Source organism: Myiozetetes cayanensis, unplaced genomic scaffold, assembly GCF_022539395.1.
Source record: "Myiozetetes cayanensis isolate MyiCay16 unplaced genomic scaffold, myiCay2020 scf7, whole genome shotgun sequence".
Taxonomy (NCBI): Eukaryota; Metazoa; Chordata; class Aves; order Passeriformes; family Tyrannidae; genus Myiozetetes; species Myiozetetes cayanensis.
Genome location: NW_026087964.1, coordinates 7,937,368 through 7,954,094, shown reverse-complemented (window position 1 = coordinate 7,954,094; position 16,727 = coordinate 7,937,368). Strand labels below are relative to the sequence as shown.

The following is a 16,727-nucleotide window of genomic DNA, read 5'->3' as shown; positions in this document are numbered from 1 at the left end:
ATCTAATTTAAACTTTAGTAAATTCACCCAAGTAACCTAAGTTACCTCAGCCTTTACCTTGATATATGTTTATATTGCTGGTTTTCTGTAGTAGAACTTAATACGTAACAGTGGGTGTTTTTTCATCTCTTGTCATTGAACCCATCATTTTAAAACAAAAGCATTCCTCACTAGTCCTTATAAGTCACTTTCCCCCAGAACAGTCAGTGTCTGAACTGGTGACTTTTTCCCAAATCAGAGAAGAAGAGTTTTACTTGCCTTTTTTTCCTTATTAGAGATATCAAGAGAAAACCCATCTTATTTAAATTGGATCACATAAGAAATGCATGCAGACAGTGGGGGGCTTTAAATTTGTCTTTTTAGAAGTCTGATAGAAGCTTCCTATTTTAACTAGAGGAAACACATAATGAAGGCAAATGCTAAAGGAGAGAGATTTTTGAATAGCTAGTTTATATCCCACTTTAGTCTGGGGGAAAACAACTTTTATCTGCACTCTATATCCATCCATATCATTAGCATTTGTTTTTTAAACAGAGGTGAATTATTCATATGGAAGGTGGAGCTGGAGTCCTCTTTGTCCAGGCCATCTTCTGCCTCTCTGCTGAGGCAACATTTCTCATGGGCCGCAAACTGGTATCCATGAAGCAATCCCTTAAGTGCATCTCTCCTCATCAAATCTCCTTAGCATTTCTCCAATATATTTTGGTCCTATTTTAGCAGAGTTTTAAATCCATTGACTTCCTGGTTTAGTATTTTTGATGGAATAAAGGGAACATTTTTTTCTTGTTTGGTCAATGAATGGGAAGAGAAGTGCCCTTCTACTATCCCTGTTGAGTAACCATGCTGATGTAAAAAAAGAATTTGACCCCAAATGAACTGTGAATTGTTTTCATGATAAATAAGAAGACATTGTCACAGAGTTTTTAAAATTATAGATTATATTTCAAAATATTTTCTCTGTGAAAGGTTGTTACTCTGAAAAATATTGTACAGAGTTCCTAGTAATGTTTTTGGATTTTTTTTTTAATTGGTGTACAGTCTTTCATTTAATAGTGACATAGGACCTGTCTTTGAAGATGTACATTAGCACTTTCCTATCATCTCATCTTTCCCTTTTTTTCCCCTTTTTTAGGTCTATGTATCTACTGACTTGGGGAAAAAATGGATCCTTCTGCAGGAACGAGTTTCTAAAGATCATATTTTTTGGTAAGAAGTTTGGGTTTTTTCCAAATAATAAAATGAACAGCAAAAGTATTTCATTCTAATCAAAAAGATGTTTCCAGAGATACTGGTGGGGACAGTAGGAGCCCTGGCATCTTTTGCAGATTATCTTGGTGTTTCTGTGTCCTCCACTGCAAATTCATGCCAGTGATCATACCAGCTATCAGCACATGGAAGGGTTATAGGTCTGGGTCTATGGAGATCAAGATTTAAAGGAAGCTGCAATATTGAATGAAATTGCTCTGTGTTTACTGGTGAAATTGATCTTTAGAAAGAAGAACAGGTTTTTTGCACAGAAAAATCTGTAGCATTTTTTTAAGAGAGGTTGGATCATACCTATTAACTGGAGTCATATAAACACTTGCACTAATAAGAAAACTGGTAAAAAATGTGTCCTTTATTGAGAACACTTATATCAAATTATTTTATTTTCAGCTTAAATATTGTGCAGTCTCACTAAATCTTTAAGAACTGATTTAAACAGGTTGACAAAATGTTTGAAAAGTAAGTCACTGTCCTTTTTTTAACAAGTGAAATTAAGTTGAAAAGTGTGTAGCTTCTCTTACACCAAAATGAAACTTTTGATAGTGTCTTATTTAGTTTACTTTTTAAATTGGTCAATTTCACACTCAATTCCCCCTTTCACATTTTACTTCATTGCATAACTATGAATTTTTTATTACAAGAATAAGTTATAATCTGCTAGACACTTGCATTCCCTAAACTTTATTCCCTAAAACTTATTTTAGTTTTAGATGGACTCTGATCCTTGGCAGTTGTGTAAAGTATAATTTTCCACATGTCTGTGGAGCCATATCTGACTTTTAGTGACATTTTGTGGTTTGCTGGGGCTGTTGCCAGTATTGAAATTGATAAACCTGATCTTGGTTGCAGCATTTTTCATATGTTTGACTTTCATGCTGTGACCCTCCTTGTTCATCAAGTAGTTGTTCTACTCTTGTGTTGAAATAAATACTCATCATGACCATACTTGGGGTGATATAAGACAAGCAAAACCCCAACCTGCTTAAACTGCAGGTTACAAAGCACGCAGAGGTGTTATGGTATCTACAGATACATTGGCCACTGCCCAAAATGTGATTTGGTGAGTCCAAGGGCGTGCTGGCATGTGTGCTGCTGCTGCTGCTGCTGCTGAAGCTGGACAGGGGGGAGATTATTATTCCAGGGCAAAGACACACGGACAGCTTAAATCCTGTTTGAAAGAGCTGGGAGCACAAGAACTAACCTGCCCTGCTGCCCTGTTGCTGTAATTATCCCTGTGCACAACAAGGAAGCTTTTTTCACTCTCCCAAGTGCCTCATTTTCAATCTGCAACCTACTCCCTCCCCATGCTTTTAGAGCACCAGCACTTGGTTGGCTTGTAGTAACACTCATCTGATTTACTTCAGTTTGTCTCAACTTTTTCTGATGAAATAGTTGAGTTGAGCAGACACTTTCTGCTTATTTGCTGCTGCAGACTGTAGCCTTGTTGAAGAACTTATTTCTACACAGCAGGTGCAGTTTCATAGCCCATGCACTTTGCAGGTCTCTTAAGTACCAAGTGAAAGAGTATAATAATCATTCAGGAGTAACACCATGGGTCATGTCCACATTATAACTGATTTTTCCCTAGCAAGATTATATAGGATGTAAATCACGAGGGCATGTGGTTATCTGTCTTTAATAAATTTTTTTTTATAAATGCATTAAGTCTGAAAACAAATAAAGTCATTAACAGGTAAGAAATAAAAGTGGAAGCTCTCTCTCCCAGACCTGTTTATTGGTGTTTTCCTTACCTGACACTTGGCATACTTAAATTATGAAAAATATAGCAAACCACTGAAATATGTGTCAGTTTTTCTCCAATTCAAATAATCTGTCATTGTTCTCTGTATCTAAGGATTAAAGCCAGAAAGTGCATGTTTAATTAGAAAGTCTGTATTTTGCTATTTCAGAATCCTTATGTTCCCTTATATCATTCAGATACAATCAGGAAAGTGTCCTGGATCTTTGATAGGAATAATTCCAATGTAGTACTTCAAAGTCATGGTTACTCTTAAATGTCTCATTCTTCACAGATAGGAATAATAAATTCTAAGACTCTGTACATTTACAGGCATTAGATATATTTTCTAGGGGTTGCTTTCCTCTTTCATATGTATAGACCGTACTGATTTCTCTCAAAAACTATCAGCCAGCAGCAAGGATTTGGAAGCAGATGTTTAGTGCATCACTACCAAATGATCCTCCTCATAAACTTGCATAGAAATAAAGATATATAAATATATTTTACTTCTAATATCAAGTGGAAATTTGCAATATATTAGGAGTTTGCTGTGAGTAGAGGGTTGGACATGATGACCTTCCGGGGGGGTCTTTCTGTCCGATGAGACTTTCTGGTATTTTTTGGCCTTTGTCACCCAAATTATCTGACTGCTAGATAGACACAAGCATTTGTGTAGTTTTCAACAGATGTAAGTATGTAAACTTTGTCATACCTTGACTGTAAAGGCATTCAGTGTATAATATCTGATGGGCTAAAGATATGTGTCCAGCTAATTGTACATCTCATGATAAATGAGGGCTTGTCTCTTGCTGATACTGGCTGGTTGTGCCAAGAACATTTCACTGGGCAGATCCTTAGCAGATGTTTCTTCTTTGGTTTCAATTGAGCTTTGCCACTGAGGTCAATAATATAGGCTAAGATCTTTATTGCAGTCTCGTAACTACAAATATTATCAGTCATAATATTTTCCTGTGTTGTGTAAAAACAGTTTTTTCCTGTGCTTGCAGAAGCAGCCAAATCTTCATGTGCTTCAGGAAGAAACTTTTTTTTTTTACTCCATGAAAATATAAATACAATTAATTTAATGGAATATGGTATGTATTTGTGTTAAGGGAAGGTCAGTAGAGGCAGAGTATATGAAATATTTACGTTCAGATCTTATACTGTAGGTTTATAAGTAATATATTAATATCCTCTTCTTGGGTTTATTTGCTTTTCAAGTGTTCTCGATCATTCCTTAAATAGGTTTGCAGATTTAATATGTGGAATTTTATTTTTCATAGTATTAGACCTAATGAAAATGTTATTGGTAACAATGGAAAGTGTATTATACTATCTCTAATTTAGGAGCACAGAATATTTCCTTCCCCTCTGTGATACAGCGTGCTCTTTTCTTACAGCATCCCAGCTGTTTTCCCTATTTGTTTCATTTATTCTTTTGCAATAGAAAGTTGACAAATCCTTCAGAGGAGTTTGCCCTCCATTAGCATCTTAGAAGGCAAAGCAAACTTCCCAGAGAGGTGGTTGATGCCCCAAGTCTGTTCAAGAGGCATTTGGACAACACCATTAACAACATGCTTTAACTTTTGGTCGGTGCTGAATAGCTCAGGCAATGGGACTAGATGGTTGTTGTAGTGCCTTCCAACTGAAAAAGTTTATTCTGTTCTAAAAAAAAAGCACTATAAAGCAAAAGCATGAAAGGCAGATTTGAAACTAATGATAAAACAGGATACTAAGTAACACTGATTAACAAATGAATTATTTTGTATCAATGCTTAGAATATATATCTTTTATTTCTGTGTAAATATTAATTAGGAAGATTAAAATCCCCCCTTTTTCACACATTGAATGTTTTAATGTTGGGGTTTTTTTAACTTTTGAGAAAATTCTTTTTCTGTAAAATTAAGAAACTTTGATTACTGTGACTAGTTTTACTTCCGCATACAAACTTCACTGGCCCCAGTGTGACAATTTCTGTTTAAGGGGTGTTATAATATCATCCTTTATAAATACCTTTTCCAGTTCTGGATGCATTTTTGAGAGGGAATGCAAAGAGATACGACCTATTCCAGCCAAACATTAAAATACCTATCACATGGTATATAACTGGGTTTGTATACGAAACTCATTTTAAAAAAGGAGTGGCTATTATGTGTAAGAAGAAAGAATAGTGCAGTTTGGCTCTGCTGCTATTCTTTTCAGTCTCCAAGGCTTATGCCCCATTGAGAAATCCTTTTAATTTCTCAAAATAGAACTTAGTAATACATAAGCAAAGAATAGATTGTGAATCAGCTGTCTACATCAGCACTAATATACCCCGGGACAGTAAGTAATGAATTGGTAATTACCAGAGAATTAGGCCTGACACATTTCTTTTATGACTGTGTCTAGAGCCTTAGGAATGCTTTATCCCCAACTCACTAGGATATGTGGATCCTATGCCATGGGTATCTGTTACTCTTATTTTTAGCTACAGGTTCTCCATTTTCATGAGAGGTGAGAACATAAAAATAAAGAATGATGAGTTTATTTGGGTAGAGCAGTTGTTCTCAGGGGACCAAAGTTCTGTTCTCATCCTGAAATCCCATATGGATAATCCCTCACAGCCATACCCGTTTACGTCAAGCGTAGTGGGCTCCTGGCTATTCAAGTGTCAGGTGAAAGAGGGGATTTCAGCGATGTTATGCCCTGAAGGAGAGAAATGCAAAGAGGATTTCACTGAGCCTTTAGCATTGAATTTCATGTGAAAGGCTCTTGTGTGGGAAGCCAAGAATCTGTGTGGGCAGTTATTCTTATGTTTGACTTAATCACTTAGAATTGGTTTTGTTTCTGTTTCTATTTGTGTGATGATGTGTGTGACTTACTTGGTTTATGTGGCAAGCTTTGGTAGCAGGAGAGTTCAGGACTCCTGTGAAAAGACAACTGGAGTTGCCTCTGTGTCAGACAGAGCCAGTTCCAGCTGGCTCCAAGAGGGACTCACTGCTGGCCCAAGCTGAACCTGTGAGTGATGCTGGTATTGCCTCTGTGATAACCTGTGTAAGAAAGGGTAAAAAATGTGCAACAGATGTGAGAGAAAGGAGTGAGAATATGTGAGAGGAACAGCCCTGCAGACACCCAGGTCAGTGAAGGATGAGGGGGAGGAGGTGCTCCAGTGGCCAGAGTACAGATTCTCCTGCAGCCCTCAGTGAAGGCCATGATGAAGCAGGCTGTCACCCTGCAACCCATGGGGGTCCTTGGTGTAGTAGATGAATGCCCAAGGTAGGCTGTGACCCCATGGGAACCCTACACTGGAAGAGGCTCCTGGCAGGACCTGTGGCGCTGTGGAGAGAGGAGCCCACACTGGAGCAAGTTTGGTGGCAGGACGTGTGACCCACAGGGGACTCACGCTGGAGCAGCCTGTTCCTGAAGGACTGCATCCTGTGGGAGAGACCCATGATGGAGCAAGGGAAGAGTGTGAGGAGTCCTCCCCCTGAGAAGGAAGTAGCAGATGAGACATGGTGTCTGAAAAACCGTATGCATAAGAAAGGGCTCCACAGTATCCTTCAGGAGACCAAATTCAGACCTAAATGAAAACATAGGTAACCTGATTTCCCCACATTTCCCACTATGTTTTATTAAATGTAACTCTACAACATAACTGAGGTTAGACATACACAAGGGCTGCACTGGGATGGTGGCAATTCCACCTCTGTGCCACCAATAGCAGCTTTCTTGCTGCTTTTCTTCTGCAGGATTAGTGCTCAACTGTTGGCATGATCCGATGATTTAAGAAACAGAAAACTGATCCCTCCAAAAAGTTCTAAAATTACATTCTGCAGGCCTAGTTTTTCCAAGAGGCTCAACGTGGTGTCAGACAAGCCCAAGGGAGATAATGGGACCTTGTGTTCACAGGAAAGGGAAGAAGCATATTGAGGTTGCCTGTATTCGCAGCACCCTGCAATCAAGTCAGGCTATTTTAATTCTGAAGTGTTATAACCACACTATTACATGTTCTGAAGTGCTGATATGTGTTGTACTTGCTTTATCCAGCACAGTATACTTGGTCAAGAAATATTTCTTTTCCTAGAGGAAGACTTGTCTGATCTATAGGTTAGACTGAATTTCACTGGAAAATTTGGTGGTTGAATGCAAAACACTAAAACAACATAAACCAGTAAACCCTGAATTAACGTAAGTAAAACAACTAAATAAAGAAATGGTCCCAGACTGCTGAGATGTGAACATTTTGATTGCAAAGTACTGTGAGAAAAAGAGTGGGGGAATTTTAACCAAACCAAAAACCCTACTGAAATTAAGAAAAATAGATAGCTCCTGAGAAAGTGGTTGTTCTATATGGGAGGGAAATATGCTGAAATGTCAACCAAAAAGGAAGAAACTGTCGGATTATCAGGGTCTATTGCATCTGTGCTTTATAAGACAGAGGAAGTCCTATCCTAAAGCCAGCCAGGTAACCCTAAATTTGTGCTTGTGAATGGATGTGTGGACACAATCCTCACACTGGTACAATGCATTTATGTTCTGGTAGTAGCAAGTTTGTAAATGAAAATGCAAAAAAATGTTGTCTTGCATTTCTCCCTCAATATAAAAAAAAAATCATGTAATTGAGCTTTCCTTTTAAGTGGATCACATGCAGTTTGTGTCCCCATATGTACCTTGTTTCCTCTTCATTTTAAGAAAGCTGTATCGTGTGAGCAGAGGGACCTAGATTGTGTTTAGCCTGCAGAGTGTCATACGTCTTTCCTTTTGGTTCATGATTTAAGCACAAGTGAAATAACAGTATTATCTTTTAAGTACTGTTGGTAGAGGAGTCCACTGAAATGAGATTAGTTTATTCTTCAGGGATATAGCTTCAAATTTTCTATATTAGTTATACTCTCTTCTGAAGATTTTCTTAGTAGCTGTAATAAATTTGGTCTTTTTTTCAATAAAAGAAGAAAGGACTGTTCCTAAGTGTTTGTAAAGCTGGGTAAAGGGACTTTGAAGTTCAGAAACTGCTCTGTAGCTGACACTCAAAAGTAGACTTTGAGGCTCTAATGTCTTCTTTGAGTAAACAGAGTCTCTGCCGTTAGGTCAGTACAGTTAGAATAATGAAAGCCACAAGTCATAGTTTTTAAATATTCTGCTCAATTTGTGCCTGTTGGAATGGATAAACTGCACTGAGAGCATGCGTCTCAACTCCTGAGGTGCACCACCACCACTCACTTAGACTTGGGTGAAGTTAGACATCTACAGGTACATCTTAGTGATTATTCCTTTGGCAGCCTTGTGGCTTACATCTTTGCAGGGTCACCTTTAAATTAGACAGTTCCCAAAGCTGGGACCAGGCAAGTTCAATGGGGCAAATTGGAGGCAAGACTGGGGACACGGAGTAAAGTGATATAATCTGGTAGAGCAGTGAGAAGAAATGCTTATCAAACTACAGTATGGACCTGTCCTAAACCTTCTTTATAGTGAGTGGACACTGTGGGAGGTGATCCAACTGGTTAAGGAATAGAGGAGTTGCCTTTTAGAGGTAACTTTGCCTGGTTAGTAAATGATAGTTTTAAAACGGGGTAGGGAAAATGTCTAAACTTCAGAGGGAAAGAGGTATTATTTTTCTGTCTGGGAAAAAACCCTTCCTTGTGATTTATTCACATCTACTCAAATAAAAGTCTGAAGAAGAAACATAATCTGGGTTGGGAAGTTTTGTTCTGTGGTGTTAATTAAAACAGATCAGCAACATCTTCTTGCACTAAAAGTTTACACTGAAAACAAGATCATAATCTACTTGTGGCAGCTGCCACTGTTAGGAGGAGCACAGTGGAGGTGAGATTATTGTCATTTTGGGCTGTTAAAAGAAAGATGAGATGGTAAAGATACTGACAAATACCTCAAACTGTGTTTATGACATCATGTGTAATAAATAATAGATACAAGAAGTAATTTCAGAAGTACCCAAAAACTTTCTTTGCATTATTGATGCTTATTAGCATGTCAGGCTGAGCCTCAGAAAATTCAACCTAAAAATTTCTGTGGTTCAGCTGCATGAGGTCCAACACAAAAAGCAAAATATTCAGCAAATATTTTTCCCCTCAAATTGCTGACTGCAGAGTTGATAGCAGGTTTGATTTGGTGTTGTGGATATCTGCAAAGATAGATAACAGCACACACAGCAAAAAAAGTTCACACATCCATTCCCTCTTCTCATATATATTCTTATCATACCCCACTGATTCTAAAATATTATCTGACCCAATGTATTGCCTCCAAATACGCTAAAATAATCTGTGTTTGAGAGACCATATTCTTATTAAATACAAGATTTTTCCATGTGTTCACAAAAAAAAAAAAAAATCCCACTGAAATTTCTGTGACATCTTATGGTTTGGAGGGGTTCATCCCTCACTCCCCAGTCCTTTTTTGTACTGATCATTTATCTTATTAAGGGGAAACAGCATATGTAATTATTTCTGAGTTTTATGCAGCAGTGGAAATCATCCAGTCTCTCCCCCTGGACTGTCTTCCCAAGGAGCCACCAATTACTGAGTCTGAGTTTTAACTGCCCCTCATAAATTAATGTTATTAAAATAATTTTAAAATGATGTAATTTCAATCCAAAGTATAGCTTTATTGCATTTGATTGTTAATAATTATATCAAAATTACCATTTTCCCTTAAGTATCTAAATGGGCTTTTGTAGTATCTGCATCCAGCTGCCCTTTATCACTCAATGTATCTCCTTTGTGTGTCTTCAACTCACATCTGCTGACTCGATGGACTCTTACCATGCCAGTGAAGAGCCTTGAGAAGAGTGATGAGACTCTGGCTGGATTCTGCCTCGCTTAGTGACACACAACTGTCAGCTCAAAGCTTTCTCTGCAGGATTTGCCTGACTAATGACAATAGAAGGGCCAGAAAAAAGCACAGCTGGGGCTGCCATTCCCAGGCTGCGATGGAAGCCCTGAGGGTAGAAAACTCATCTTTTGGCTGAGCATATTTGACATGAGAGATATTAGGAGAAAATCAGCCTGTATTCCTATTATAGTTTTTCACAGTTAAACTTCACCTTGATCAGTTCTGTCTGAATTTCCTTCTCAGGATATTTTTCGCAAAATTATTCTTCACTTCCTTTGTCAAAGCAGAATCTACTCTTCTCTTGAATGTACTAACCAAAGATATATCAATTTGTTATGGAAACCGTGTGTCAAGTTTAAGATATTTCTAATCAGAAAGGAATCTAACTCTTTTTTAGCTTTTTAGTCGCAAATGTCAAATGTAATTGTAAAAAGATGCTATAGTGCTTGCCAGAGCCTGTGACTGTGTGCATATCTCTGCGTGTACATATATCAATTCATTATTATGGAGGATTTTTTCCAATTTCATACGTTTTTCTGTGTTTTTTTCAATTTATCCTATTTTTATGCATAGGTTAGTAAAAGAGATTCTAAAGAAATTTAAGAAAATCATTGTCAAGTACAGAAAAAATAATTTCCTTCTAGATGTTAGTAATGGGACATTATAAATGGGGTTTATTTCAATTTCCCAGCTAGAATGTTAAAGCTGGTTAGTATGAAAGCCTCTCTTTTCTTCCATCCACATAATTGCTATTCTGTAGCTGGCTCTACATAATTTGATTATATTATGTTCTCAGGGCCGTTGCTGGAGTTGACGCAGACCCTGATTTAGTTCATATGGAAATCCAGGACCCCAGTGGAGGTATGCAAATGAAAATGTTATCAATTGATACCCTAGTGTATAGTAATTTCTCTTTGTTGTAGAGGTCTTTTCAGTTTGTTTTTGAAACTAGCCAGAAGAGAAACTGTACAAGTCAGATGCTTTCTCTTGTTTATATGCAGTCAGCAAAACTGTCCTGTTATATAAAAATACAGTATAATTTAAAATCTACTTGTTTTCCCCCTGTAAGACGAGTTGACGTCAAGATGCTATGCTCCGTTGAAAATGTCCATTAATGGTGCAATTTATTCTGGCAGTTAAACATTGAACAGGTTTTCCCGATTTGCAAATAAAACTGGCAATGCAGTGTTAGTGCTGGGTAAGCGTCTGTTTATGTGAATCATTGCATATGTCAGGCCTACTGCACTAACCACCAGCTCCCAGAATTTCCTCATGTTACAGTATCCAGTATACTTTGAGCCTTCAAAAGGAAAACAAATGAAAAAGCAGACTGGTAGTCAGGATGTGCTGTACTGAAGAGTCACCATGATTCCAAAATCTGGTATAGTTTCTTGTTACCAATTGTACGCTTGAAAGGTAATGTAATTCCTTGAATCTGATTGTCTAAGTTCCTGTGCAGTCTTAAAAATGAGCTGTAAAGAAGGTATAGTTTAATTTGTCCCGATCCTGTAACTTTTCTTCATTTCAGCCCTATCCAAAAAATCAAAGTTACCATGTTAAAAGCTGGATGACAAAGTTTCTAAATCTTTTAGCAGCAAGATTTCTGAGGCATGGTGACAGCTCCCTCAGCTGCTTTCTTTAGAGACAGTGTAAAAAGATTCTTTAGGACCTGGATGGAAAGGTTCGTTCGGGTTTTTTTTATTTAACAGAAACAACAGAAAAAGAATCATGAAATATTTCCTGTTTGGGTTCTCAACAAACTAACTTTGTGCACTTATGGTCAGTACAAGCATTGCCACTGATTTTAGTGGAAACAGCATCTTTGCACTACCTATCCCATGAAGAACTATAATTCTTGTGATGTGAATTACAAATATCTGCAAGGCTTTTAGATGCACTTGCTCAAATGTCCTGGTAGTGATGATTTGGACATAATCAGGAGAACTTGAATTGACTCTAACTGCCTCTTAAACACATCCAGATTTTTCAAAAAAATAACTGTATCCAGTATACTGGTTTGGCCTTGTCCATTTAGAAGTCATAAAGTGTGGAAATGCATTTCCTATCACACTGCACAAGTAGTGAAGGACATGGGGATGTGTTGTTTGCTCTCTCTCATGCTGTACCTTGAGAATGGGTAGAATTAGTGATCTGGGCACAAGATTGTGTATACAATTTTCCTCACTGTGCTTGGGGAAGTCGTTCAAGTACTTTGTGCTTAGAAGCTTATGGCAAAGGGTGAGTTATACAAGAGCTTGAATCTAGGAGAAGGTCTTTAAGCCACAGCTGGTGTAAGATACAATTGTTGGCTCTGCTCTTTCTGATAAGAGCAGATTGTATAGAAGATGCAGTGGTGCTGTTCTAAGAACCCAGGTAGCGAGGATAGTCCTTGCTAACTGGAGAGGAAGAGAAAGGCTGCTGCCTCCACTCATTATAAATCAGTCCAGGCGCTTTCAGCAAAGTATAAATTCTGAATATAGAAATCCTGCCCCAACAGAGCAGTTCCAATAGCATGTTAATAGTGTCTCTGAAGATTCTTACAGAGCTTTGAAAATAGCCTTTAAAATTCTGCACGCTGTCTATTAAATGAAGCCTGATTCCTTTCTCATTCATCACAATTTTATACTGGGGTTGATCTATTGATTTCAGTTATGTTGTGTCAGGCTACCATTTCTCCAAGTGAATAATTTGGCTCTGTGCATAGGTTAAGTGAGAAAAGAGGCTCCTTCTATTATCCCCACCCATGAGTGGATCATTCATCTAACCCTTAATCTCTCTGGACCAGCAAAATTTGGATAATAACAGGCTGCCTCCAGGGAATGATCTGAACTGTAAGCAGTTAATATATTCTCAGTACATTGGAGATTGAAAAACTGTTGTATGAGGGTTTAATATAATAATTCTACAACTAAGTCACCTGGCAAAGGCAGCATTTTTCCTATATGAATAACATTTAATACTGCTTGCTTCTTTTTCCCTTGATAGCCCTGTCATATGTTTCTGTCTCTCTTCCCTCAGGTTATCGCTACATCACTTGCCAGATTCAAAATTGTTCTGATAAGACAATGACAGTCCCATTTGCTGGTAGTACTGATCGGGATTCCCTGACTGTGCAGGATGACTACATATTCCTTCAGGTACTGCTGCTTTCGGGAGAGACAGCTCATTCTCAAATCAAAAATAAAATATTAAATAGTGCAGCAACAGTGTAAGGAGCAGGGAGAAACCTGTTCCAGAGCATGAATGATGATTTATGAATTTTTATGGGGAACAAAGCATTCCTTTATCCTTATTAAAAAAAAAAAAAAAAAAAAAAAAGAAAAGAGGCATCTTTAGTTTGTGCAACCAGTTGCCCATTAACTATATGAAAACTTCCAAGCGGACTGTGTGGTTCAAAGTTACTTTCTATAAATACTCTTGTGTGTTAAGGAAAATGCAACCTGTTTGTTCTTCTGTTTACAATCTCTTCTGGGTTCTTTCTAGTATCTTTGTAGCACAAAAAGGACAAAAAGGTTCTTGATAAAAGCATCTGAGGACAACCACTGAAGACTGGTTGCACAGCTTCCTCATAAGGATTCTCCTCTGAAGAGGTTTTGCCAGGAAAGAACTTATATGGCTGTGCCTAGGAAGCAAAAGAGTGAAATGGTCATAACTGGGATCTTGGAGCGAACTAGTACAGAATCATAGAATGATTTAGTTTGGAAAAGACCCTTAAGAATGAGTCCAACCATAAACCTAACACTGCCAAGTCCACCACTAAACCATGGCCCTAAATGCCACATCTACAAGTCATGGTGGTCCAAATTAGATTGGGGTTATTTCATTCCAAAACTACAGGGCCTGTGTGCAGAAATATGGGCTGGAACTTTGTCAGGCTTATGGCACCAGTACAGCGCAAGCACACTTGAAAATTTTGTTTTATGTGCCTGGCACTAGTTGTGATTTGAATCTATCAGAGCTGCAAACTTCTAAAAGAACAGTTATGTCCTCCTTGATTTGTGAGATTTTACTGGGGAAGTTGCTGGTGGTTGGCTATCATTTTCTCCTTAGTTTGATATGATTTGTTTGCTGCAAGGCTTGTCTATTTATTGACTTTGGCAGGAAAGCAATTTTGTGACAATGGATAGGTCTCCCCACCACTGCCTCAATGTGCATCAGAATGGGTTCCTTGCAGCTTTCCCCCTTGGGGCTCTTTCTTCCACAAGGATCTGTAAATTAGGGACACAAAGGATCTGTCCTCCTCTTGTTTGTCACAGCTGTTTCAAGGGCCTACATAGCTTAGAACAATTAGCACTGTAAAGAAACAGAAAAAATGGCTTTGGGAAAGAATTTTTGGGTTAAAGTAGGCATTTTTTATATCAGATCTAGCACTTGTGGCACTCATTTTGCTCAAAGGTATTATTTTCTGTGGCTCCCCCCCAGGCACACTCTAAAATCCATTCTGTGGTGTGTAGACAGAGAGAACTGTTTCTCACTATGTGAAATTACAGAGTGCTGTGCTCAGCAAAACATTATCTTCTTCCTAGTCAAGCATTTTGTTTTGCTGAATGTCTTGTACAGCTGCATCTTGAGCTGTTGTTCCATCTCATGCCAGGCATGAGCAGACACAAAATGGAAGTGCAATGTGGAAATGTACATGTAAGGAACAGACAGTTGCTACAATCAAAAGGATGCCATTGGTAATGTAGTCTCTGTAGATTTGACACATGCTGGTGCCAGTAAATGAGATGTTCGTGTGTTCCACATAAAGGGAAACATCTCCAGTCTTTTTCTTTCAGACTTAACTGCAGTGAACCACAGTATGTAATGTAAATTTTATTGCTAAGTTGGTTTGCAGTTAGCCATATCCGTGTTACTGGACGTTAGAAGAAAACTCTGGGATCCTACAGCCACATCTGAAGTGCAACCACCCCAGAGGTGTGATGTAGTATTTACCTGTTCCAGTGAAACTTCACAGCAGCTGTATATCTGAGAAACAGCATGCTTTTGAAACCATGTGGAAATTCTTTTATCATGACACTAAAATATTGCTGTATAAGTTATACTCAGACCTCTCTATTTAAGCATATAATTGTGTCTTCAGAACGTATCACTGAGTTTAAAACTGACCAACCAATGGATTCAAAATTACATCCTTATCTTCCATGTGACATGTCAGCGTCTTGCACTGGGAAATGTTTTATCCTGTATAGAAAGTATTAGTCAGATATAGTAAATGCTTTACATAGCATTAGCATGATTTATTCAGTGATCTGCACTTCTACAGTAGGGCAAAGATGTGGGAGGCCACTGGGTACAAAGATATTGGTAAGGAGTGGGGACAGTGAGATGCTGAAGTCTCAGGTATCACCCAAAACTGCTGAAATGGCAAAAGAAGGAAGTAAATAACTTTTTTCTTCCTAAAGAAAAGAACAGTTTACTGTGCAGATTATTTGTGTGCAATAAAAGTAATAGCTATACATTTCAGTTGCAGGTTAAGAGAAAAAGTTCCATCTCAGATTCTTTAGATTTAGCATAAGCTATCACAGGGTTCTGTTGTTTTTCCTCTGTACAGACAACATCAGCAAATCGGACCAAGTATTACGTGTCTTACCGTCGAAATGGCTTTGTACAGATGAAGTTGCCAAAATATGCATTGCCAAAAGTAAGTATAAATGTTTTTTTTTCTCTTTTTGCATTTGTCATCTCCTCTTTCTACCTAAATTGGTTTTGGTCTTCTCGTTTTTAAACCTCATTTATCTGAGATCACAATTTCTGCTTGTAAGGACTTCTGAATCCCATTTGTAGTATGTTCTTACCCTGCTATCTTTATTTTTATTCTATTAATGTAGTATTTGTAAACTGTAGAGGACAAGAACATACAGTAGCTTATTTGTCATCAGTTACTGCAACAGTTTTTGATTTGCTTCCATGATGCAGTGCTACACACACAATGGCAATGTAATGGTGTAGAGCAAGCATTCTTTCAAGAACCAATTACAGTTTAATTCCACATGTTGTTCTCTGGTATAAGCATGAATAGTAATATAAGAGAATTTTGCCACTTGATGGTGCTCTATTTCACTAAAGAATCCCAACATGGACTTTCATTGCTTAATGAAATTGCAAGACTTGTTGAGAGGTTCTTTCAGTCTAGCATAACTTCCTAGTGACAGGGTTTCTATATTTGCATAGTAAATCAACACTTTAACACAGACAGATACTTAAATATGGTCTAACTGATGCAGTTGAATTTTTTGTGCTGCATACACTGTATTTCCTAACTTTACAGTTAGAAGGTAGAAGGCTTCTGCAGTCCTGAAGAAAAATGACTGGGAATTCTTAAAGGGCCAACTGGATAAAACCCTCAGTAACCTGGCCTGGCCTCACAGTTCACTCTGCTACCAGCAGGAGGTTGATCTAGAGGTCTCCTGAGGTTCTTGCTTTTCCATGAGATTCTGTGTAATTCTGTCACTTACTCAGAAGAGAACTAAAACATGTTTTCTTTGTGTGCTCTGAATTGCAGTTTTAATTCATTGCTCATCTAATGAAGGACAGTAGAGTACAGTGTATTTCCTTCTGCTGCTATTTTAAACCACAGAATGTGCTTAATATCAGTTTTTTCATGTTAGATTTTATTTTTATGTCATTCTATACTGTGGTTTGAAGACTTCTGGTTTTACGTGAACAACATATTAACAGAATCTCAAATCAAATCCTCAGATACTAGTTGAACAAGAATCTGAAACCTCGATATGCTTCTAGAAGCACTGTAGAAATGGCTTTCACCTATTTATCTCTCCATCTGTGTTGTCAAGAAATATATACCAAAGGACTGGTATACAGATCAATCCTTCCACAAAATTTTTTCAGTGTTTTTAAGGCCTTCAAAGTAGCCTTTATGGT

The 16,727-nt window shown here is 37.9% G+C and overlaps 1 protein-coding gene across 6 annotated transcripts in view; it reads left to right on the top strand.

Annotated features, from left to right (window-relative positions):
- Positions 1-16,727, top strand: part of SORCS2 (sortilin related VPS10 domain containing receptor 2) — a 545,954-nt gene that overhangs the window by 436,183 nt on the left and 93,044 nt on the right. For all 6 annotated transcript variants that reach the window (XM_050337677.1, XM_050337682.1, XM_050337681.1 and 3 more), the window contains exons 5-8: positions 1,133-1,206; positions 10,639-10,703; positions 12,861-12,979; positions 15,397-15,486. In XM_050337677.1, the coding sequence (XP_050193634.1) occupies positions 1,133-1,206; positions 10,639-10,703; positions 12,861-12,979; positions 15,397-15,486 (348 nt within the window). The remainder of the gene's footprint in view (positions 1-1,132; positions 1,207-10,638; positions 10,704-12,860; positions 12,980-15,396; positions 15,487-16,727) is intronic.